Here is a 24,684-nt window from a genome sequence, read left to right as displayed (position 1 = left end):
TTTATTTGACGGGAACTCTCACTACAACGATTCGAGGTTTTTCCGCGTTATTTCGGTTACACGTGAAATATGGTTATTTATTGATACCTAAGCAATTCCAATATTTTTATCTTCAAATATCGTTAGCGGACTCACTCCCTCCCGATAATACTGGAAATGACTATCAAACGGCAACTGGTGAAGTAGATGGAAGATGTAATACTGCAGTGCGTTATACAAATACAACGCCACAACAGGCAAAATGCTCAGCGAGGTGGCTGAGAAAAAGATGCCCATAACAAATATGGATGTCATATATTTCAAAAATGCAGCAACCCAATTGAAAACACAATCACAAAAATTATAAACAATATATACACATGATACAATGCTCATAAATAATATTATGTTTGTCTTATTCTAAGTATGGATAGCTTCTCGATTTACCCCAACATGTTTATCGTATTTCTTTTTAAACGTGTCGTAAGCTATTCCATCTATTAACAACCCTATTAGAGAAAAATTCCCTGCAACACCATAACCTCGCATTGTCCTCTACCAATCGATACAGGTGTCCCCTTGTAAAAGCAGTCGATTGGCGGTGTACTAAAAGTTCATGGTCCATCCTATACATCCCGTTGAAAATTTTGAACACTTTGATCATATTTCCCCAACACCTGCGCTCATCCAATATAAACATATTAAAAAAATGGTCTTTCTTCATAACTTAATCCCTCTGCTTATATCCCACAATGAACAGAGCGGGGGCCATGTTTGGTGTTTGCATAACTCAATCCCCGTGTGCCAATAAGGACACGCGTAGCTCTTCTCTGCACCCCTTCAACCAAGTCTATGTCCCTCTGTAGGTATGGTCTCCAAAACATTACAGCATACTCCAGTCTAGAACGAACTAAGCTTCGGAAAAGCGAAAGAATGACTTTAGGAGAACGTGAAGAAACCTTTTTGAAAATCAAACCAAGCATTCTATTCGCTTTTTTGACCACCGCTGAACAATGTTCAGAAAACCTAAGCCGCTCGTCAATGAGAATTCCCAAATCGGTGACCCCAGTTGCATCCGGGATAGTGACACCATTCAACTCGTCAGAGAACCGTGGGTTGCTCGAACCAAAGTGAGCGACCATGCACTTGTCAACGCTAAATGTCATGCTCCATTCATTTGCCCATGCTGCAATCTTGTTTAAGTTGCTCTGGAGCAACTTCCTATCGCTTTGGGAAACCTCCCTATCGTGTTGTCGGGAAACTTTAGCATAGGTTTCTTTTAATAGGTAAGGGAAGGTCGCGAGTAACCAATCGCCTTTACTTTTGAAATCACGTGACAAAGGCAAAAATGTGAACGTTATATATCAGAATTTTCAAAAGGAATCCAATTTGGTCCAACGGAGTAAACTGTAAAGGGTTTAGCAATGATTTGGACTTTCTTTCAAACCGAGCACAACTCTGGTCTATCGCCATGGGCAATTTACTATCGAATGAGTTAGGGATCATTCAAGTATTACGTCAGCATCGGGGAGGGGGGGTATTCGTATTTGCTGACTTTTGATGACAAGGGGGGAGGGGGGGGGGGTTTGAAGGTTGCTTACGTCATCAACCACCCCTTTTTGAAGATATGAAATATTCTAAGCTACTGACAAACTTTTGCTGACAGGGGTGGGGGGGGGGGTTCAGTGTTTTACTGAATTTTGCTGACAAGGGGGGGAGGGGGTCAAAAATGGCTGAAAATCTGCTTACGTAATACTTGAATGGCCCCTTATGCTAGTGGTGTGCATGTGTACCTAACAGTCTGAATGGGTATCTAAATTCCTGTGTGAGTTTTTCAGTGTGCTGCCATCTATTTTTCAAACTGTGACTGAAGTGTGATGATGGAATATATTTGTACCGTCGGCATCGTAGGCCTAATACTACTGTGACGAGATTTTTTAAAATGGAGATCGGTTCGAAATTCAAGACTAGAAGTTGGCATCTATAGAAAATCAAATTCAGCCGACTACCAATATGTCGATGGTGGGGTTCGAACGCAGGTCCTCGCGATGCGAGTTCGTCACTATGACCACATGACGGCAGAGCGGCACAGGATTGGGATTGGATTGAAAGCATATTATTGAATTGGATAGATTCGTGGTTGCGAAATACTGTAAGATATGGACATCATTATTATGGACATCACGAAGGTCACGGTGATAGAGAAATTTTCTGATTCGACCGGTGTCACAAGTGTAGTCTCTCAAGAAAGTGTTTTAGGTCCCATACATTTATTGCTTTTTATAGATAAACTTGATCAAAAGTGGAACGTCTGAGAAATACCAGACTGACCCATCCGCCATCTTTGAGCAAAAGTGTGTCTCATGTCCTTCCGATGAAAATCAATGCAAGGAACTGAAGACTAACAAGGTGGATGCATCTTTTATAGGTCAATCTCCTTTATAGGTGCTTTTAAAGAAGGGTAGTCTGGACGAGAGTAGTCTCTTATTCAAATTGGTCTAGAGTAACAGTTATTAATTGATGAACGACCAACTTGAATGCTATCGTAGAATAGATAAATAAAAGAAGCATGACGGAAGTCCCTCAACGAAGTGTCCAGGTCCCATGCTTTTTGACGTAGAATCTGGGGGTGGGACCGTGCCCCTTGCCAAGTAGAGTAATAAGCACGGCCGTAACATCCTTTTCTAGAAGCAACTTAAGAAAGCAACTCGTGCAGCAGAAAAATTTTTCTTCGCGAATTTATCAGTTGATATCCCCCAAACCATCGCTCTTCTTAAGCTGTGCTTAACAGATCACTCGGGACTCCATGGCCGCTAAAGTAAATTGAAATAAATCAGCCAATTCAGTAGAGATATTAACTGATTGATCTATACTGAAAGAGACATAGTGGCCAAAAGGGCTCTGCGAATCAAAATGGTCGTGAACCATTCAATGGTGTACGCAGAATTTTCTTGGGGGGCGGGGCGACGGCGGGCGTTAGTCATTTTTTTCCTTCCAAGGGGCAGGGTTCGTTATTTGAAAAACACTAAAATCCCGGCCTTAAGACTGAGGGAGAGGGTTTAAACCCCCATTTTTTTCGGTCCTGTGTAAAACTTTTTTTAGAAAAGAAAGGTGACACCAAATCTCTCTAACACGTAGAAGAAATTACTGCATAGAAAAAAAAGGAAATTAAAATTCTATCAAAACTCATACCTTCGGAAATTAAACGGTACTGAATGGCCCTGTGCAAAAAACAAAGATTGCGTGCAATCCCAAATTTGCGCGAAAGGAAATTTAAATATAATTATTTTGTGTTTCTCAGGAGGGAAAAGAAACTCGAAGAAAACCTGCCGTTTTCTTCGAGAGCAAGCGCAATAATAAAAAAACGCCGGATTAACGCATGGCTGGATTATCGAGAGTTTACCGTAATAAATAAGAAAGCGGCATAAAACTCAAAATTTAGAGCTCTCTATTAGGTTACAGTAACACAAGTACCCTATGTGTTATTGGTTTTATGTATTAAAGTTTTCGTGAAAGTGTTGATTAAAACTTTATAGAAAATCTTAGCCGGAAATGTAGTTGAGCTGAGATATATTTTCTAATTCTTTATCAAAAAGTATATGATATTATACGTGCTCAAATCATATAGGTCCCACACCAGCAAATGAACTCTTAGGGGCAGATAGCATGCTCTATTAAGCTTTCTGTAAGCTAAATACTGCTAAAGAATTTTAAACTCATTTCGAGAAATTCGCATTTTATGTAAGAAAAATCCGCTAATTAAAAATTATAATAAAATATATATATATATTAAAATGAAAATGAGAGTGTCTCATGAAAAAAAAGTGCTTAATAATTAGGACATGCAGTATTTGCATTTTCCAATGTTTGGAAGAAAAAAATCGTAACATCTCATGAAATATAGGTTAACATTAATTTCATAGCAGGAGATGTAAATCCATTAATAATTGATTGGGTCTTATAAAACAATACTTGCAAGTTACAATCGGAAGATGATAGGAGAAGCAATTCGAATCACGTCGTTTCTCGCGCATATTCACAGGCACACCCTCTTCGCCTTCTATTCAGCAGCCCATGACGGAACACTTACCGTCTCCATGGTATCTAAAACTTGTCCTGGACTCATTCCGAAACTATATGTTCCGGGCTTGAAGCTTCAGGTATTGACCATCCTGGTGCTCTAGAGAATTTCACTTCATTGAATAGGTGAGAGATTACTTTAATTTCTATTAGAGATTAGGTTTCTATAAATAATGCATGACAAGCAGTTGCGAACTTCTAAAATTTCTATAAAAAATATATTAACAAAGTTATTCAACAACTAAGACCATTTCTGAGGATTCATTCAGATATTTTAAAATTATCGTTGCTCTTGAATGATATCCGATATTCCGCAACTAATTTTGCAGTTTCGATGAAATCATTTTGATGATATGTTTGTAACGATTTAATGTTGCGATTATTTCAGTAAAATCTGTCTAGTTATAACTAATATTTAAAACAGACGAAACTTCTTATAATTATTATCATACTTTGTTGTACATTAACGTTTGTAAACAATGAGTTTTTCACTTCACGAAGTCGTACATACCTACTTGATAAGTCTCCTTCAGTCAAATTATTTTTCTATTGCTATTCTCTGAGCTTAATTTCGTTTTAATATATTCGATATCATCGATTGAGAAAATCAATCTCAAAGAAAAACCTCTATTTAAGGCCAGGATTGCACTATAAAAGTTTGATAAAAGATATTTTACGAAACTTAAAAAACAACCAATAACAATATTGGTTACGTTCGCTCGAATGCAACAGATACGCTTACTAGCTGCATTTTTCAAGTTTAGTAAAAGGACTTTTATCAAACTTTTACATTGTAATCCTGGCCTTAAGAGAATTCAATAATAATCATACTATAAGATATATGAAATGTTGGGTTTTTTTTTTTCTAAGCAACTTTTTTAAATCATTGCAGATAAATTTCATAAGAAAATCATGCACGAAGAGTGGAAAGTCTAATGCTTCTTCTCTGTTAACTTGTTCGTCTGTGACTTGGCTTTTCTACAGCAATGGGTGCAATCAATGTTCCACTCTTTTGTCTTGGATTATGGATAAACTTTTTTGGTGCTCATGGTATAATATTTCACAATCTTACATTTTTGCCGTCAACTTACCAAAAACATCCCAATAAAGAAGTTTACGGTCTTCACATGCAACCTCCAAACAATATCTTGGTAGGTTTCTCTTATAAAAATATTTTAAGATAATGATTTACTAGCAGAAATGCCCAGTTTCCTGAGAAAAAGGATAAATGTATGACAGTTACCGAGTTTATCAGCATATCTGAACATTTTTCACGATTTAGACCAATGAAATAATAATCAACAACTTAAGAGAATTGTAAAAGAAACATACTTTCAAGCTAGCCAATATAAAGAGTACGTTGACTTGTAAATTTATGAATATAGTTGGGATTAAAAACCTAAAACTTTTAAAAAATGACGTGTTTAACCTGATTTTTTTTTTACCATTTGAGAGTGAATTATGATTACTCTGTTTCATACATCATGTCATAACCCTGTTAATACGTAAAATTGCCACAAAATATTTATTTTATTGATACAATTTCATTCAAAAATTTTCACTGATATGAATATTTTAAATTAAATTTGACAATTTTAGAAAATACGAATTAATTTTATTCATTTATCTAAATCACGAAAAGCAACTTATGATGTTGAACTCACATCGTGAGTCAAAAATACAGAACCTTGGACTATACAAAAATCGGTATTAAAGAGTTTAATTTTTTCTTCTATGTTTTAGAGACGAGTTAAAAGACAAGAATTCGATGCAGATGGTAAGGATGCGTGAATTTTGGTTTTACAATCAATGCTTTTCATAATTCTGAACGTGCATGAATAATGATTTTCTTTTTAAAATTGCATCATTGTTATATACCAATCACTTATGATTCTCCACCAGTAGCGTGCGAAAAATTAAGAAAAAAATACTTGAAAACTGAAAAAGCTAATTTTTTTGAAATAAAAACAACACAAAAAATGCATTCTAATGGTGTGAAAATACAAATTTTACCATTATCAAATAGCCAGATAAATTCATATAAAAAATTAAAAATATATCATCACTTATTCAAGGTGTTAAATTGGAAATCGAAACTATATTTATATACTTTAGCTGAGCCCTATATTTTGTCTCTAATGCCATTAATGCCAGAGAAGTTCAAGCCACAATCATGTTTTTCCTTTGCATATTTCCGAGTAAACTTTTACGGCTTGTCAACTTATAGTATAAAATGCAGTATCTCACATCATGTTTAACTTGAATATTTATCGTCTTTCACTTACCAACTGGATAATGTCTTCCGACGATGCTGCTGGAGTTGAAGAAACGCTGAATATAAACTGTTTCACTGTGACTAGTTAGCCCAAAAGTTTATCGATCGAAACTTAAATTATATTTACAACTGAAATGCAAAAGTCATACAAATTTCTGATTTCAGTTCCGGAAGAACCTCCTGACCCTTGTGATTTTGGTGTTGGAGCCGAAAACTTAGATATGTGCACATGGCTCATACCATTGAATACCACAGTTAGAAGCAGATGGAGAACGGGAATGGGAGAGTTGTCGGCTTGGGTAGGAGGACCTCGAGCAGATCACACAACATCGGACAAAACAGGTAAACTATAAGACGAGGATTATTTTGATTTTTATTATTGGGTGTATCATTTTGTCAAGGTCATTTTCATTCTCTCGTATGTGAATGGGATGACTGACTGCTATAATTTACGAGACGAGCAACGAAAGTCATACTTGCGATGATCCGTTGATAGTCGGTACATCAAAGAGACTTGCGTTGCGTCTTTTGGATTTTGTATAGCGAACGCTGTAGTGTTGCGATCTGCGATCCCAACTAGTTTGTGCTTGGGCGGGAAAAGAAGAGAAAAAAAAACTAAAGTGTCAGGCGTATTTATTTATTACTCCGTGTTTAAAGCGAGTAAGCGTATGTAGACGTACAAAGTACGAAAGACTGAATACCAAGCAGAGATGAAGTTCGAAAGAAAATCCACATGCCCTGCGGGAAATCGCAACCATCATCTCCTCGCGGACTGTCCGTGTGCTCTACCATTAAACTGCAGAGGACATTTTCTTTCCTTAGAACAGTGGTTCTCAAACTTTTGTCACCCGCGGCTCCCTTGCCCAGTTTATAGTTCACCCCCGGCTTCCCAGAATAGTTTAGTTGATATTTTTCACACACTTGTAAAAGAACCACTTCAAAGCATAAATAGGCGCACAAATGAAGATCTACCGCTCATCGCGATGTCCCTAGGGGCCGCGACGCACGCTTTGAGAAACACTGCCTTAGAGAGTATACATGTTCCCTGAATGGGATCGCGCATATGGGCAGCTTACTAACTCATTCTCTAAATATAGAAGTAACTTGAAACTTTTGCAATTAATTTTCACAAGCATTGAGCGCACCTTTTCTCGTTATACAGTGATAACTTGAGTTACGAGTTTAAGGTCGGTCGTCCACTGGAATCCACAGTATAACGAGAGAAAACAAGTTGCGGAACAAATCGCATGTATGTGAAAAACTACTACAGTGGTTTTCCGTATATACGCGACTTGTTTTAGCCCGTTGTAGCTTCCAGTGAACGACTGGCCTAATGCGTTCCTGAAAGTTTCTTGTGTGATGAACAACTCGAATCATCTCGAAGTAAATTTTCCGTTTAACCCTTGACCCTTTATTTGGAAGTGTTGCTCTCAAGCACACAACAACATGTGAATCTATTCTATATATATAAAATTGATTTTCTGTCTGTCTGTGTGTGTGTGTTCTCTATACAAATCTACAATTTCAGATCGATCGTCACCAAATTTTGAATATATACCAAATGGGACCCGACTTGAACGATAGACTACTTTAAAATTTCGTCAGAGCAGGGCAAATGCCCCAAATGGGCAAAAAACCGTAGGGCAACAATGGTTTTTGGGCCTCAACAATCACTTTCCGAACGTTTACTTTGGTTACCGTGGTTCCCTAGCAATGCGTTTCAGACATGCATTATGCCTTTACAATGGTTTGTCATTTCTTCAACACTGTCAGTATGTGTATAATATTTATGCCTTTATAATGGTTTGCCACATTTTCAATACTCCCAGTAATGAGGTTTTTTGAACGACGTCGTTATCATCATCAGCATCGCTTTGATGGTCAAGAAAAGGGTGATCCTCATAGAAATCAGTGTTAAAATTGCCGATTTTAATGTAGAAATGCGGAAATTTGGTGGGGTTTTCTGTCACATCAACAATTTTAAAAATTGTATTGAATTCTCGATTTTTCAAATATTGAGTTCGCTTAGAGATATACGAAGCCCAGGAGATTAAATATGAAGTAATTATCCGGACCTATATATATATATACTTTTGAGTTGGATATCCATGCAATAACGTTGATTTCAACTTTTTATTTATATCTTCTCAAGCATGAATATTAATGTCTCCGTATTGTCTTTTAATATTCAACTGCATAAATTCATATAGTTTAGGATGTTTTAAAATTAATTTTCTCTCTCTCTCTCTCCCCCCCCCCCTCCAACAATAAACTTTTTTTTTAAATTTTTTTCTCGCCCTTCCATCTCCGATTTGGCCCTCTTCCGTGGGGAGGGGGGGGGGGGAAGAAATCATTTTTTAATGTCAATATGGAACTTTTTCACATATTCACCTCGGATTTAGCACCCCCTCTTGAACGGGGTTCGTGTATTCTATTCGTACCCCTGTATTCTATTACAAGGGGCAAGTGTGCATTTTGGTTCCCTCACCTGATATTTTTTCCAGAACGGTCGAATGAAGACAAAGGAAAAATTCGTCTTTTCACCTGTCCGGTCCCTGGAATATCAAAAACAACTTAGCTATATAGAAGTAAATTTCTAAATAAAAATCAACCTCGTTGCACATCATATTTAAAGGATAAGTGTAAGCGATGACGGCTCATCATATAAGTGTCGTTTTGGGGGTTAAGTTATCTGGCATTACTAAGAGAGCGATAAAGTAATTCTGGAACAAAAACAGAAAAAAAAGAAAAATTGCTTTAAAAGCAGGACGTATGGTCACAGACATTTTGCACGCTGAACAATAGTGTACGGCTTTCTTCTCGAAAAAAAAAAAAAAAATCGAGCTTATCTCGAGGTCCTCTAGACTGGAGCCCTGTCAGTTTCCCGCAAGGATCGCTTTTAGGGGCTGCACTTTTCACCCAGGCGGCAGGTCAGCTCGAGCCGCTCCTGCATATTGCTGTGCATTCATTAGCAATGATGGAAAAGTAAGTTGGTTTGTATTGAAGTAATATTACTTTCATATATATATATAGCTATCTTCTTTGCGATTCAAACTATAGTAAAAAAAAAAATCGCATTGAAAACTTCAAGGTAAAAAAAATAAATGCAAACAAAACATTTTTTAATAAATTAGTGAAATCACAGCCACACATGCTCTGCTCTGCAGCAAACAGAGTTGTCGTTAATTGGAACATCTACTAGCAAATTCAAAATAGGAAATGGATAGCCTATGACCTCACCATATGTGCAAAGGCGATTTTGAATTTTTATCTTCAAACTGGCTTCAGTAATGAAAGTTTAAAGGACCCTTTGCACACATGTTCAAAGCTATGCATTTTTAAGGGTTATAATAATGCATGAGATCCCCCCCTTTTTTCAATTCGTTCCATTTCTTCACAATATTGATTGCTTTTATAAAATCAAATACTGTAGCATAGTATACCTAGTCAGTGCAGAATAATGTGGTTTTGCCTAAATTGTTTTTGGTATTAGTACTTTACATATTTTATGATGCAGTACGGAAATCACTGTCGACTGGCCCGATGCACCTAAGCTTTCATGCGTCGAATGAGGTTTTTCTTTTATGTTTCAAGCACTCAAGTCGAATATTGGTTTGCTAGTGAAGCATGCTAAGCAAATATATTTGAGCCTGGAATACACATGCTACTAAGTAGCACGAAAGCATGCCATTTTCAAGGTTTGCAACCGATGAGCTTATTGGTTGCATTCGAGCAAATGTTATCAATAAGCTCATTTAGTTGCATATACTCGAAAAGTGGCATGCTTTCGTGCTAATTAGTAGCATGTGTATTCCAGGCCTTATTGTGCTTGGAACCTGGATTGCTCAATTGGGTTATTTGGATTACTCGTCACAAGTCGAGACGTTCATCTCACTCGAAATGCCTAGTATTTAATTTTCAATGGCAACCAGAACTTTTTTTTTAGTCATTAAGTGAATGAATGGCTAATGAAATCGTTACGTGATTGGTTACGAAAAAAAACATATCAACCGAAATATTACATGATTCAGGCAACGGGAAATTAAACAAACTCATTGTGATAATCTCACGTTTCTCAGAAAGCAAAACCGCAAACAGTGTAAAAGTGCTATATCGCACTCTTTCTACGTTGCCATGCTCAGCGAGCTCTTGTCATGCTTCAGTTGAAGCGGAAGCGTTAATATCTGGGGCGAACTACATGGATAATAAAAGATGACACGCTCTTCTTCATTGGAGAATGGGTACTTTCCTATTTTATGCTTCATGTCTAATGCAATTGAAGCTGAAACTTCTGATGAATCATCGCCCAAAGGCTGAGTAATGAAATGATTGAACGTAAGTTTGAGTTGAATCAGTTCAATACGAACTCCTGGTTCCTTCTCGTGTAAAGGAGAAACTAAATGACTAATTGGATAGTTAATTACTGATTAATTATGTTTTCACTCCACGCTTTCCTGAAATAGATTAGAATAATGTAGACCAGTGTTTCCCAAAGTGGGGCAATATCGCCCCCTGGTGGGCGATGGAATTGACTAGGGGGGGGGCGGTAGAAGCTACGGGTATAACATAGAATCCTATGGGTACACTTGAGTTGTGGGGCGATGGGAGGAAAATATTTCTGAAGATGGGGTGATGGAACAAAAAGTTTGGGAAACTAATGATGTAGACGTTGTTGGAGTTGTGCGTCGCAACGAGCCGTTGATAAATTTAAGGCCTGCTTGGTGGTCAGTAGGAAACAGGGGAAACCTAAGTTTTAAAAGTTGTTATTGTCTTATGACCATGAGGGTGCCGAGGATATACATAAATAAGGTTGCCAGATTTCAAAAATCAAAATACAGGATACATTTTTCTTCAAAGTCTCGTTGAGTGGAAATATAAATAGCAGCACCAACTGACATGCATAATCGTGTGCATCAGTCAGGAGATTCAGTTTACAATTCAAATACTTCGTGTCTTCAATAGATGCCGCAACTACAACAACCAAACTCTCACTACTCGTCCATAGTATTAATTTAATATAACATAAATATAATACTAATATAATTGTTATATATTGTATAATTCTAATATAATGTTATTGTAATAACATTATATTAGTATTATAATAGCATCATTATAATAATATTATTGTATAATACTAATATAATTGTTTTTACTTAAAAATTACATTATAATATGCACACATACATGTATGCATAATATGTAAACAGCGTAAAAGGTTTCGGAAAAATTCTTCTTTCTTTGAAAATCAACGTACGAGACAAAAAAGCAGCTGATTGAAACATTTCATTCTGATCAAAAATTATTTGAAATCCAGATGACATTCTGTTTTAGTAAACATGAATATTTTCAATTTTTTGCTGAATCGATGACACTAATGAATAAAATGACATATAGACAGACAAAATTTTATTGTTAGGCCGTGAGCCTATTACAATTTGGTGGCATTGAATATATATTATACACTGAAGAGTGAGTGAGACAATACATCAATTTGAAAAGGGAAAGGAATTTACTTTGAGTTAAATACATTCGTGATACATACATTACACACAATACATTGAATAAAGTAAGAAAAAATATATAATACATAAAAATATTAAAAAAAAAAAAAACCCGCATTGAATAGTGTAGGAACATTAGAAAATACTTTAAATAGAAAAAAAAAAAAAAAAAAAAAAAATATATATATATATATATATAACACACACACACACATACATTCTCAGATTATTTAAGTGATCCACGGCATCTAATTACGGATCACTTGAGTGATGCGTGGTACAGTTCCAGAGCACTTGAGTGGCCCGGACACATTTCCAGATCAATTGGATCCACGAAACATTTAGAGATCAGTGAAGTAGCTCTTTAGAGCACTTATCAATAAGGGGGGGAATGTTACTTCAAGAGAGCCCACAAACTATCGAAAGGTTTTTCTCGAAAGGTTTTTTGGCGCACCGAGTAAGATGCCAGTAAAAAATTTCATATTTTCATAAAGGGTGGTTGATGACGTAAGCAGTATCCAACCCCCCTTTCCCCCTTGTCATCAAAAGTCAGCAAGTCGGAAACCCCCCTCCCCCATCGAAGCTGACGTAATACTTGAATAGCCCTAAATATATCAATACTCGAACATCTATTTGTCTCTAATGTGCATGCGCTCTCAGAATGGACACTATAGTAATCGCGAGCGCTAGACGTCAGTTTCTCTCGGATTATCCTTTATAAGCATGGGGGGGGGGATGGTAGGTCCCCAGAGCCCATTCAGGAGCTTACCTCTATGGTTTACGACAAGGTCGTTCGATCTGGGATGAACGAGTTCATCATCAAAGAAAGAGGGATTAAGAGCATATGGATTGCCAATGCGAGCGTTCAGATCACCCATGATGATAATGTTTTCACAGAGTTGAATGAATGTATGAAAATAAATAGGTCCTCACAAAAAATCTTGGATAGGGCGGAAAGTAACAAGATATAATGTGGAATTTTTTAAAATCAAAATAATCCGGAGATGATAAAAAAAATGAAAAGATTAGTAGTTTTTAAAATGTTTATATTTGTTAATTTATTTTGATCGTACCCAAGAATTAGGCCACTACTGGGTCTACCAATACATGATTTAGACGTCGGACTTTGGATAGTTTTATAATTCTGCATTTGGGTTGGAAATTTAAATTCCGTAGTATGCCAGGTTTCCACCAGTGAAAAAAAATCCCAATCCGTGAAATCATTCCAGAAATCAGGGGCCCTACCATCCCCCCATGCTTATAAAAGGATATCCGAGAGAAACTGACGTGTTCACTAGCGAAAACGTAGCACTAGCGATTACTATAGGTGTCCATTCTGAGAGAGCATGCGCATTAGAGACAAATAGATGTTCAAGAGCTGATATATTCAATTACGGACGGTTAGCAGCAACTGTTGAGCAATTTGTACTGAGTAATTAGTCCTGGGCACTATGTGCAACCTCAAAACTAAAATTCCAAATTTGAGAGGAGATTTTGAATTAGGTATATTTCTTCTGGAGTTTTGATCGGGGAAATGATCGAGCAGATTTTGCATGACAAAACTGGGAACCCTGCTTGGCAACTTAAGATTTGGTTAACTACTTAATTACTTAACCTGTGTAAATGGGCCTTAAGGAGATAGAAGGTTGAAAGAAAAAAAATCAAGAAAGTATATCAAGTGACCAGGCATGGATCCTCGTGTCTCGATGGGGAACAAAAAAGCAATATGGGAAAATAATGATTTTGCCTCATGAAATACAGGACATATGATCATTATGTCATTATGTAACTTTTACACTCACCAAATCATTTCTCTTCCTAAAATGCATGGAGGAAGGACCTGGATCGGGGGTTAGCAAGTTATTGACTTTCACCGTGGTTCAAACTGTTTCACTGGAAACAAAAAATACTGCTTATAATAAAAATTTCTGTTGAAATACATATATTTATTGCATGTACCGCATGTGAGTTTAAACAGTATGGCTAAACTAGTTGTCTGGCTAAGCTAGGGGTCAAGATGAATTCTTTGAGGGAACTTGATGGGTCAAGAGGTAAGATGCTATTACAGGATTTACAGTACCGCCCAGAGTGAAGGGGGGAGTTATATTCGAGAAGCTATCCACACTTAAAATAAGACAACCACAAATATTTTTTATAGGCATTGTATAAGATTTTATCATGTACATATATATAGTCTTCAGTTCTTATAATAGCATTTTTAATTGGGTTGCTGTATTTTAGAAATATATGCATCCATATTTTTGGCATCCATATATATGGCATCTTTTTGCGGCGTAGAATAGAGGGCAACCGAAAGGGGTTCATAGTTCGAATTCCACTCGTAACGTTATTTTTCCCCCGTTTTATCTTACATCCTCAATTTTTTTTAATGATTATTTTTTTATTTTTCATTGCACTCAAAGCTGTTATTAAACGTCCCGACATTCCCGGAGTTGTGTGGGGCCATGATGCGCTTGCTGCGGGGATGGCTTATCAGCCAGCCGCCCCACATACGTTTTATTACTTTTCGCATTGTAAAATGAAAGCATTTGAGGTTTTGTGATTGTGTTGCAATTATTTTTCTCAAAAATAAATTAAAAAAATGAATTTTTCACAAACGCAACGCTATCGCGAGTGTTAAATACCGTAATTCGAATATCACAGTCAGTGTGGTACCCTCCACTTCTTGAATAAGCATCATTTTCCTTCCGTGTGTGTATTCGGAGGGAAATCCAACGAATCATCCGAAGAAATAAAGTAGGGGGAGAAAAAAAAAAGTTTCGAACCCCCTGAACCTTTCGTTCATCTGCGATTCTGTGCTTGTCGTCGTACCAACTGCTCAACAGTTGCTCTTTGCTAGCCTTTCATGATTAAATATCCCAACATCTATTTGTCTCTAATGCGCATGAGCTCTCAGAATGGACACCTATAGTAATCCCGAGCGCTAGACATCAAAAACTCTCAGATATCCTTTTATAAGTATGGGGGGGGGGGATGGTAGGGCCCAGGATATTCATATTTGTTATACAATCCGGCAATGTTAAAATGCAAAATATTTCTGGGGATCTTATTTTTTGACTCAATTTTTTCAAAAAATATAAAGTTTTGATTAGAAGTTAATTATATTGATCATTTTGATTATATTGATCATATTGAAGAGTATCTCATATTTCATAGGGGCGGCAAAATTAGAAGTGCCCAGAACGGCGAGAGCCTGAAGTCCGTCTCTGCTAAGAGGGGCCCGGCCAACTAATTTCGCAAATGCACCGCTATTCCGCAATTACACGATTTTAGTCAACCACGTCTCTTCTTAGTTTACGATAATTCCCACTATCGTACGATCTGTCGGTCACAAGGTGACTTCGTTATGTAATTACTGGAATGTATTCTGACAGATTAACATGCTGTAAGCATGTAATCTGTCAATACAAACATTCTTTATTTTAATTCGCGTAAGGGAAAAATCAAAATTCCGTGGTTAATGGCAGCGAGTGATGAATGTGGTAATACATTTCGAACAAGGCAAAATTTTTAAGTTTCACTAAAAGTATATGCTTTTGTAGTGAACAGTTCTAAGACTTTTCCTACCAACTGAATTGGTGTAGGTTGTGTATCAGACTGAAGACCAAGGTTCGAATCCAGCTTGTGGATCAATATAACTGCAAGCTTGTCATCATTATAATTGCAAGGATCTATATTGCAAACAGGCCGGCCATAATTTATAAATTTGGATTCTGTACTTTAATTATGCCTGCACACATTCCGGATTACAAATAAATATCTCGTTATCTATTATTAGTTTGTCCGTCAACATTTTTGCATTCTTACTCTCTGTGTGACCGCCTTTTTTCTTTCAACGTTCAGCAGACTCCTTCTCTTCGAGACGGCAGGTGAATAATCCTGGGAGACCGATACGCCAAAGGATTTCAAATCCTTCCATTTTTGGAATGAAAATAAAATGTATTTTTTTAACTACTTTACGATCAAGGACGTAATATCGCGTCCAAACGTCAGTGGAATAAATTTGAAAGAAAAGTATTTCTTTTTACCTCCTTGATGTATCCTTACACTATATACATCTAAGAGCGAAAGAGAGTAGGTAGGTGAGGGTGAAAGAAGAAATCTGCTTCGTACCTACTCTATTATCTGTAATTATTACTGATAAGGGGGGGGGGAGAGATAAGAGTATAAAATAGATAAGTATATCTCTCTCTCTCTCTCTCTCTCTCTCTCTTATATTTATGTATTACACTGTTTTCCATTCATTTGTTTTTTCCCCTACTTTTCCTTTCCTTCCTTTTTCTAACATGCGGTTAGGTTAGGACATAGTTACCATATTTATAGCCGATTCGTCACACAGAAAAGATCATCCAAATTTCTTGCCAATCGCTTGTAAGCGAAGCGGTTAATTTCTTAATGAGATAACTTTTTAAAAAAAATAGTGGAAAGGAAAATTTTTATGTGACCGACGAATAAAGTTGATTGAATGCTCGTGTTGAGAGAAATAAAAAAATATAATATAATTTCATCTTTATTTTTAGGTGGTTATATTTTTTATGAAACGTCATACCAAGATGATGTTCATGTTCCAGTTGTCCCTTCTCTCGGAATGTTAGATCGTGCTACGCCAGGTCCTCAGTCACCTCCGTCAACTTCAGCCGAATCTGGAAGTAAATCCTCTGAAGACATCGGAGTTATCGATACTGCGTTATTTATCAGTCGAAATTTAAGTAGAACAGGACCTATGGGATACTGTTTGAGTTTCTTTTACCTCCTAGAAGGTTTGAGTGCCGACAGACTAATTATTCATTTACGAGACATGGAAACTTTTGAAAATGCTTCATTATGGGAAGTAAGAGAAGGATTTGAAGGAACTTGGACGAAAGGGGAACTAGCGTACACGTATGACGGCTTCCATCTTGTAAGTACACTGCACAAAATACCTAAGGATTTCGTGAAAAAGATGTATAATGTATGCAGAGTGGTAACTAGTGACCGCCCAATAATTACACACGTGATTCCTTGTGAAAAAATGAATACGGAAATTTTTTTCAGTTTTTTTATTTGCTCCACATAATTAATGGGTTATATCGCTTTAAAATTCATATTCCGTCACTTTGGTATAACCCTAAAGAGAAATAGAGAAAAAGTAAATCAGTTTTTTTTCCTTCCGCGTACGCGTGTTTACAGTTTTCAAATTTTTAAGCGCGCAATCATTTTTCTAAAACTTGAAAGTATTTTTGCTTTCATCGAAGTTGCACAACATCTGTGTACATTTGATTTGTCTCGTTTAAATGAATAAAGTATCGCTAGCAATTTTGAGACGATATTTTTTTCCAGTTCCAACTTAGAGGTTTCTGAAGATTTCCATGTTGCATCCATGAAGTACCGTCTTAATGCATTGGCCTAACCGGGCATGGCCCTGGAGCTGCAAAGGAAGACGGGGGTCTCACAAAAATGAGATATAGTTGAAATTTTCGAGGAGTATGCATGTAAATTTGCCTGGCGAGGCCTCAGGAAAATCACTTGCCCGGGGGCCCATGGCACTCTTGAGACGGCTGCATTCATGGGCCCCCAAACGGGTGGGGCTGATAGTTTCTCTAGTTCTTGGACCCGGGAAAATTATCATTATTTTTTTTCATGCTATAAATTCCCTATAAAACGGCCCGTGTAAAGTCTGGCTTGTGAGGGACCACTGAAGATCCCAGATGTGGGGGCCATGGTTGCACTACGGGTTTTGATTGTAATTCTGCAATACAATTAACTTCATTAACACAATAAGCTTGTTGAATGAAATCGATCACAATAACAAATTGTCACCATGATTTTCCGGGAAAAAAATTAAGAAACGAAATATAAGAGCATCTCACATATTTCATAGGAGCGGCAAAATTAGAAATGCCCAGAGCCTGAAGTCCGTCTCTGCTAAGAGGAACCCCGGCAGCTAATTTCGCTAATGCACCGCGATTACACGATTTCAGTCAATCACGTCTCTTCTTGGTTTACGATAATTCCCACTACCGTACGATCTGTGGGTCACAAGGCGGCTTCGTTATGTAATTACTGGAATGTGTTCTGACAGATTAACATGCTGTAATCATGTAATCTGTCAATACAAACATTCTTTATTTTAATTCGCGTAAGGGAAAAATCAAAATTCCGTGGTTAATGGCAGCGAGTGATGGTGGTGGTATTAATTTCGAAAAAGGCGAAATATTTAAGTTTCACTAAAAGTATATGCTTTTGTAGTGAACAGTTCTAAGACTTTTCCCATCAACTGAATTGGTGTAGGTTGTGAATCTGAAGACAAATGTTCGAATCCAGCTCTGGATGTTATCAATTTTTTTTTCTTACTCCTCTCCCGAAAATGATTTAATTCTTTTAATTTTCTTTACTGATGCAATACATTTTACAATATATTTTGCCGACTCTTAAAATACAAGTTTGTATTAAATCAATTAAATGTTATAGTAAAAGCATGTAGAAAAAATTAAGACCAATAATGTTCTAAAAATGTAGTTATCTTTTCTCTTCCGAAGTTCCGATTTTTAAATATTTTATTTAATATTACGACTATTAACCGTGCATAATATATTTTTTTATACTATAATTTTTCTAATTATTTATAGTCGATTTGCTATCGAAAAATGCATTGATAAATTGGAAAAATATTTTACTAAAATTTGCAAAGATTTTCGTGATCCGCCAAGCTATTTGAATATTTCAGTTTGTGCTGTCAGTATACAAATTTGTTGGTTTAAAAAATAAAATTGTACGTTGTGTGCATTGAAAATAGCGTAATTGCACATTTTGGAAATGTCTCACGGAACATGGGTGGAAATGTTATCTACCTTGTTTGCATCGCTGTCCGGCGATCCGATACGAAAAGATGATATCGTAGAGTTACGCGAATTATAGTAGAGACTGAAGGAATGAAGCAACGTGATTGGCTGTGTGGAAAAAAATTACGAGAAAAATCGTGTAATCGTGGAATAGCGGTGCACTTGCGGATTATGCTCCCGTGCACATCTCAATCAAGGCAGCAACCAAGAAATTCTCTACAATTTTCTCAATATTTTTCGGGATTCTAATTAATTCCGTCATAAAGCGACCCAATTCAAATTTCCTCTAGTATCTGGTGGTTCAATTGACTCGCTCACACACACTTCCACACAAACAATACGGACCAACTCCTCTGGAAAACTAGCAGGAAGACGGGCTGAAATCTTCTGAAAACGATAAAACTGCACTAGCATACTTCTGCAAGCGTAGAAACTACTTTTAATATTGTTGTATATGCATTGTTTTCACAAAAATCCCCCCTTTCCTATATCACCTTCTTCTAACCCTCTAACAAAAACTAACAACCTTTCCTCCTCCCCTTCTTCTTCACAGATGACGACCAATGGCGCCTGAGACCTGGGATCTCGGATCACAGTACATACAATCGTTTTAATAATTTTGAAGTATTATGAAAAAAATAGGTTTACCTATTTGAAGTAAAAGATATAATTAATTTTTTTTTTATAATTCTTATGACAACTTTTGACAGCTGCATGATAAAATTCGAAGAGTAAGTTTCAGATTCTTGTCACACTCCAAGAAGAAAGATGTATGACTTTCACCTTTTGTAATATAAAGAAAATCATAAAAGATAAAAATTTTTAGGGAACAATACTGACACTTTAATCGTATTTACAATCTAACTAAATTACTGAATAAGGGTGGATTCACATCTAAAGACACTCACCGTACCGTGGCAGACATGGCAACCATTCTTTAACAGAAAAATATGTGTCTGAGCCTGCGCAGCCACGATACGATAGATATGAGTACGTTCATTGGTTTTTATGTTAAAGAAGGTTTGCGTGTCTGTAGATGTGAATCTTTCCTAATGTCAGTATTTCTCCCTCCGAAGCAGCATTTAAAGAGTGAAAAGTTCTAATATGAGTGTATGTGTGTGAACCGCGCACAACTTTGGTTTATCTAGAACCCCTTTAGGCGTCTTAGGTCTATCAGGTATTCCGTTTTAGTAACACATTAGCAGTAATATTTGTAGAAATGAAAACATACAAGAAATTGAAGTGTATAGAACAAAGCATACGTTCGTCACACATAAACCATAAATTGAGTAAAATGGTCATGCTTGCAGTTATTTTCGTTTTGCTTCAGTGCAAAATGAAAATCGAGTGATATACTGTAGTTTTTTGTATTTGTTCCATTGACATAGTATTCGATAATTATTTGAAATATCTTTTGATAAGAACTCTTATCCGACACGGTGGGTATGGAACAAATATAAGAGGAGTGTGCGTCCTATATGCTTGTTCATTTTATATATTTATTTCATTTCAAACCCACATATTCGAAATTTCTGTAAGGTCTATTTCTACTTGTTTTGTGAGTGTGCCCCCAAAAAATAATGTAGCGTTTTTAATTTTTTTTTAATTTTTTGGTAGATAATATTCGAAGCGGTAACGAAATCATCAAATGATGCAGGTCGGCCATTTAGAGGACATATTGCTTTAGACGACATTGTTTTTCAAAAGATGGGTAGTCCCGATCTGGATAATTGTTTTGGTAAGGATAATTTATTAATTTAAGTTATATAATAATAGAAAGAATTGAATTATACTTCTGCTAATAATTAAGCATATGTTTCTAAATAATCTAATCGTAAACGCCTGATAAAAAATAAACTTTAAACATAAACTTTAACTTTCATGAATAAAATTCAATCTGAAGATGATCATTTATAGTCTTATATTGATTTTATTATTGAATTGCAATTCTTTATTCCGCGTAGTGTGTAGTAGTCTGATGGTTAGCGCATCTATAGCTTGACGGGCATTGATTCAAAACCTATGGGGTTGGGGAAGCAGTCAGTGGGCAACAAAATTTAGAGGGCGGAAGTTTTAGGTGGGGACAAAGAACACTGTTATAAATTATTGACTTTTTGGTGGGGGCAGCAAAATCACGTTTGCCCGGGATGGCAAAATTCCTAGTTACGCGGACCTGGTTTTCCTGTACAAATATTTGTACCCGTTTAAAATCGATTTCAAATTACAGATCTAGATCTAATATTATAGATTAGATATGATAATATCTAAAATCTCCCCGAAGTTTTTAAAATGATTGTAATGCGATGAATCTATCCTGGTTTTACTCAATATATAACCTGCAATTCGTTTTACATCAAGTCTTGATACAACCGTACCTACTAGTGAATGCATCAATTTTTAGTTCTCTCAACGTGGGCTTCGGGGCTTTGAATAACCATAAACATGGTGCAACACAATAAAATTCAAACTGAAACAAAGTAACTTCGCTCTCAGTTACGGATTGCCAATAGTAGTACTTTCACAACGAAAACATTTGCTCAAGTCCATTCGTTCACATAAAATTTTTCATGTACTCGTATCTGATTTTTGTACACGATGAATGTAACGATGCACATACATCCTGTGAACATTGCGATGGTAGAGAATAAGTTTTTTTTTTCTTTTAGGCCATTGTACATTCGAGGGAGGCTTCTGTGGATGGACTAATGATGTGGAGGATGATTTCGATTGGGAACTTGGGAGAGCGAGTAGAAGTTTCTTGACCGGGCCTCCTAGAGATTTTAGTAGTTACAATCGTGATGAACAAACTGGTAAAAAAGGATTATTGATAATTTTAATTTTGCTCGAAAACTACTCAATTAAAATAACTTGATCTTCTTTTCCCTTTTAATATACAAATACACATAAAAAGGCCACAACAGACAAAATGCCTAACGAGGTGGCCGAAAAAAGATCCCCGTAAAAAATATGGATGTCTAATATATATCTAATACAAATACAACGCCACAACAAGCAAATTGCCCAACGAGGTGGCTGACTTAAGAACATCATGGATCCCCGAGCCATTTTTTGGACGCCCTACCTACTACTGCTACACAACACATGCAGCCCGAGCGCCCACCCCACCCCACCCCCCCCCGCGGAACCACCAACGAATCGGTACATGCGGGAATGTGCGTGTACGTGTAGTGAAACCTGACGTGAAGTTTTTTTTGTTTCTCTGTAGTGCTTGTTATGTGTAGTGCTGCCATCTGCCACCAGTTTTTCTAACTATGAGTGAAGTGTTATGATTGAATGATTTATCGTTGTAGGACTGTTGCTCTCTGTGGGCGAGACTTTTTAACGGGGAGATAGGCTCGCATTTGCGCCTTGAAGTTGGGAACCACAGAAAACCAACTTCAGCCGACCACCACTGTGGGGTTCGAACCCGGATCCTCGCATCGCGAGTCCGTCACTATAACCACTCGACCACCACAGCGGCCAGTGATTCCCAAAGTGGGCAATATCACCCACTGGGGACGATAGAATTTTCCAGGGAGCGATAGAAGCTACGGGTATAGCATAGGATCCTACGGGTTTGCTTGAGTTGGGGGCAATGAGAGAGAAATTTTTTTAAAGAAGGGGCGGTGGGGGGGGGGAACAGAAAGTTTGGGAAACTGTGATATAAAGTTCCCAAACTTCTTGTTCCATCGACCCTTTCTTCAGAAATATTTCCTCTCCCCATCGCCCCCTACTCAAGCCAACACATAGAATCCCATGTTACACCAGTAACTTCCATCGCCCCCAGAGGGCGATATTGCCCACTTTGGGAAATACTGATCAAAACTATATAAAAAATACAGCAACCCAATAAGAGCAATAAAAAACCAATAATTAATGTGAAATATATAAATATATTCCCCATAAAAAATTATGGTTGTCTCATCTAAGTATGGACAGCTTCTCGATTTATCCCAATATGTTTATCGTATTTCTTTTTAAACTTGTCAATCGTGTGAGAATTGACGATCCCCTGAAGTAAACTATTCCATTTATTCACATTCTACAATCCTATTAGAGAAAAGTTCCCTGCGACACCACAACCTAGAATTGTCCCTTACCAATCGATACTGGTGTCCCCTTGTCGAAGCAGTTTATTGACGGTGTATTAATAACTCATGATCCATCTTATCCATCCCGTTGTAAATTTTAAGCACTTCAATCATATCCCCCCGACACCTGCGCTCTTCCAATGTAAGCATATTCAAAAGATCAAGTCTTTCTTCATAGCTTAAGCCCCTTCTTCCATCCAGAGCACCGCGTGGCTCTTCTCTGCACCCTTTCGACCAAGTCAATGTCCCTCTGTAAGTGTGGTCTCCAAAACACTAACGCCATACTCCAATCCAGGACGAACTAAACTCTGGGAAAATGAAAGAACGCGAAGAGACCTTTTTAAGAATGAAACCGAGAGATATACTATCTGTTATACGCATGAAACGGATTATATACATTGTCTTCGTAACCCAGGTTATTAAATAATTAGTGAATTATTTTCTATAATCAGCAAAGTTTTAACAACCCGAAATTATGAAAGTAATCTTCATGACATACAATATCATCTACATTGTTACAATAAAGCATTTTAATGACCATTTTTATTCAGAAACTACGCAGAGAGTCTTCTGTGAATCAAAATATATGTATTGATACGCGCGCGTTATATATAACGTAACTAATTCTTCTATTATAGGTGGCTATGCGTATATTGATGCATCATTTCCAAGACGGCCAGGTGACAAAGCGAAACTTCTCAGTCCAAATTTTCTAGCTACAGGTAAATGCTTGCATGTGAAATTATGAGAGTATTCTACGATTTGTGCATCCACACGATACTTTCCGCTAACTACACTACTTAAAAAGTTCTAATTAATTCAGGTCGGTTTAAAAAGTAAGCCAAAAAGTTTCATTTTCTTTTTACCATGATAAGCTCTACAATTCCACGACTCTCCTGATAGTTTTGTTCATTACTTAGGTTTTCAAAATTTCCTTTCTTTTAAGAAATGTTTTTCCATCTGTTATTTATCCTTTGATTTTATGATTACGCTTTAGGTGATAACAATCCGATTTGCATGAAATTTGCTACTCATATGTTTGGCAATGGAATAGGTATGTTACGAGTACTTAAAAGAGTTCCAGGAGATAATGCTCTTGATAGAATTCTATGGGAAATAAGCGGTGAATCAGGAAACAAATGGCATCAAGCTCAAGTTTCAGTTTCTTCTGCCACTTCTTATCAGGTGAATGGATATTTTTCCTGGAATGATGCAATTATATACTGTACATATTTACTTTATATACAGTGAAATCTCTCTACAACGATACTCGATATAACTATACTCTATATAACAATAAATCCCTCTACAACGATACTCGATATAACGATAAATCCTTCTACAACGATACTCGATATAACGATAAATCCCTCTACAACGATACTCGATATAACGATAAATCCCTCTACAACGATACTCGATATAACGGTAAATCCCTCTACAACGATATTTTTTTCAAATTTTGTTTGAAATTGTTTATAGTCTAATGTTAAACACCTCTCGATATACAAAGATATTCTCTACTACGATAAATCTCTCTATAACGATATTTTTAAGAGATTTTGAAAACCACTACAACGATATTTTTTCATATTTTGCTCATAATCATCTTGAACTTAATTTTAACTTCATCGCATGTTTTCATTCTCCATAGAGCGTCTAATAACATCGGTGGTTTGCACCACATGATCACCGAAAATGTTGATAAATCTGTTGGAACTGCCACTTTCTCTGTAAAACACAAAAGTGCAATACAATAAACTTCTTTACAGGGGGCAATGCATCTGAATGAATTTCATTAATCAACCAATTAATTACAGTTTTTCGAGACGAATAAATACTTTGTAGTACGTTTTCCAATGGTATTAACAACGCAGATTTAGAAAAGATGCCAACAACAGCATAAATTTGGT

The 24,684-nt window shown here is 36.7% G+C and overlaps 1 protein-coding gene across 1 annotated transcript in view; it reads left to right on the top strand.

Annotated features, from left to right (window-relative positions):
* The first annotated feature begins 4,122 nt into the window (after positions 1–4,122).
* LOC149085421 (MAM and LDL-receptor class A domain-containing protein 1-like) overlaps positions 4,123–24,684 on the top strand; it is a 45,370-nt gene continuing 24,808 nt past the window's right edge. Inside the window, exons 1-9 of the mRNA XM_089233953.1 lie at positions 4,123–4,185; positions 4,952–5,210; positions 5,803–5,836; positions 6,500–6,676; positions 16,380–16,759; positions 20,298–20,418; positions 21,347–21,490; positions 23,410–23,493; positions 23,769–23,956. Of these exons, the coding sequence (XP_089090079.1) occupies positions 5,046–5,210; positions 5,803–5,836; positions 6,500–6,676; positions 16,380–16,759; positions 20,298–20,418; positions 21,347–21,490; positions 23,410–23,493; positions 23,769–23,956 (1,293 nt within the window). The 5' untranslated portion in view covers positions 4,123–4,185; positions 4,952–5,045. The remainder of the gene's footprint in view (positions 4,186–4,951; positions 5,211–5,802; positions 5,837–6,499; positions 6,677–16,379; positions 16,760–20,297; positions 20,419–21,346; positions 21,491–23,409; positions 23,494–23,768; positions 23,957–24,684) is intronic.

Source organism: Pholcus phalangioides, unplaced genomic scaffold (assembly GCF_987345545.1).
Source record: "Pholcus phalangioides strain wild (caught in Gottingen) unplaced genomic scaffold, Ppha-v1.0 ptg000007l_1, whole genome shotgun sequence".
Lineage (NCBI taxonomy): Eukaryota > Metazoa > Arthropoda > Arachnida > Araneae > Pholcidae > Pholcus > Pholcus phalangioides.
Note: the sequence above shows the minus strand (reverse complement) of the source record. Positions and strands in the feature narration are given on the sequence as shown.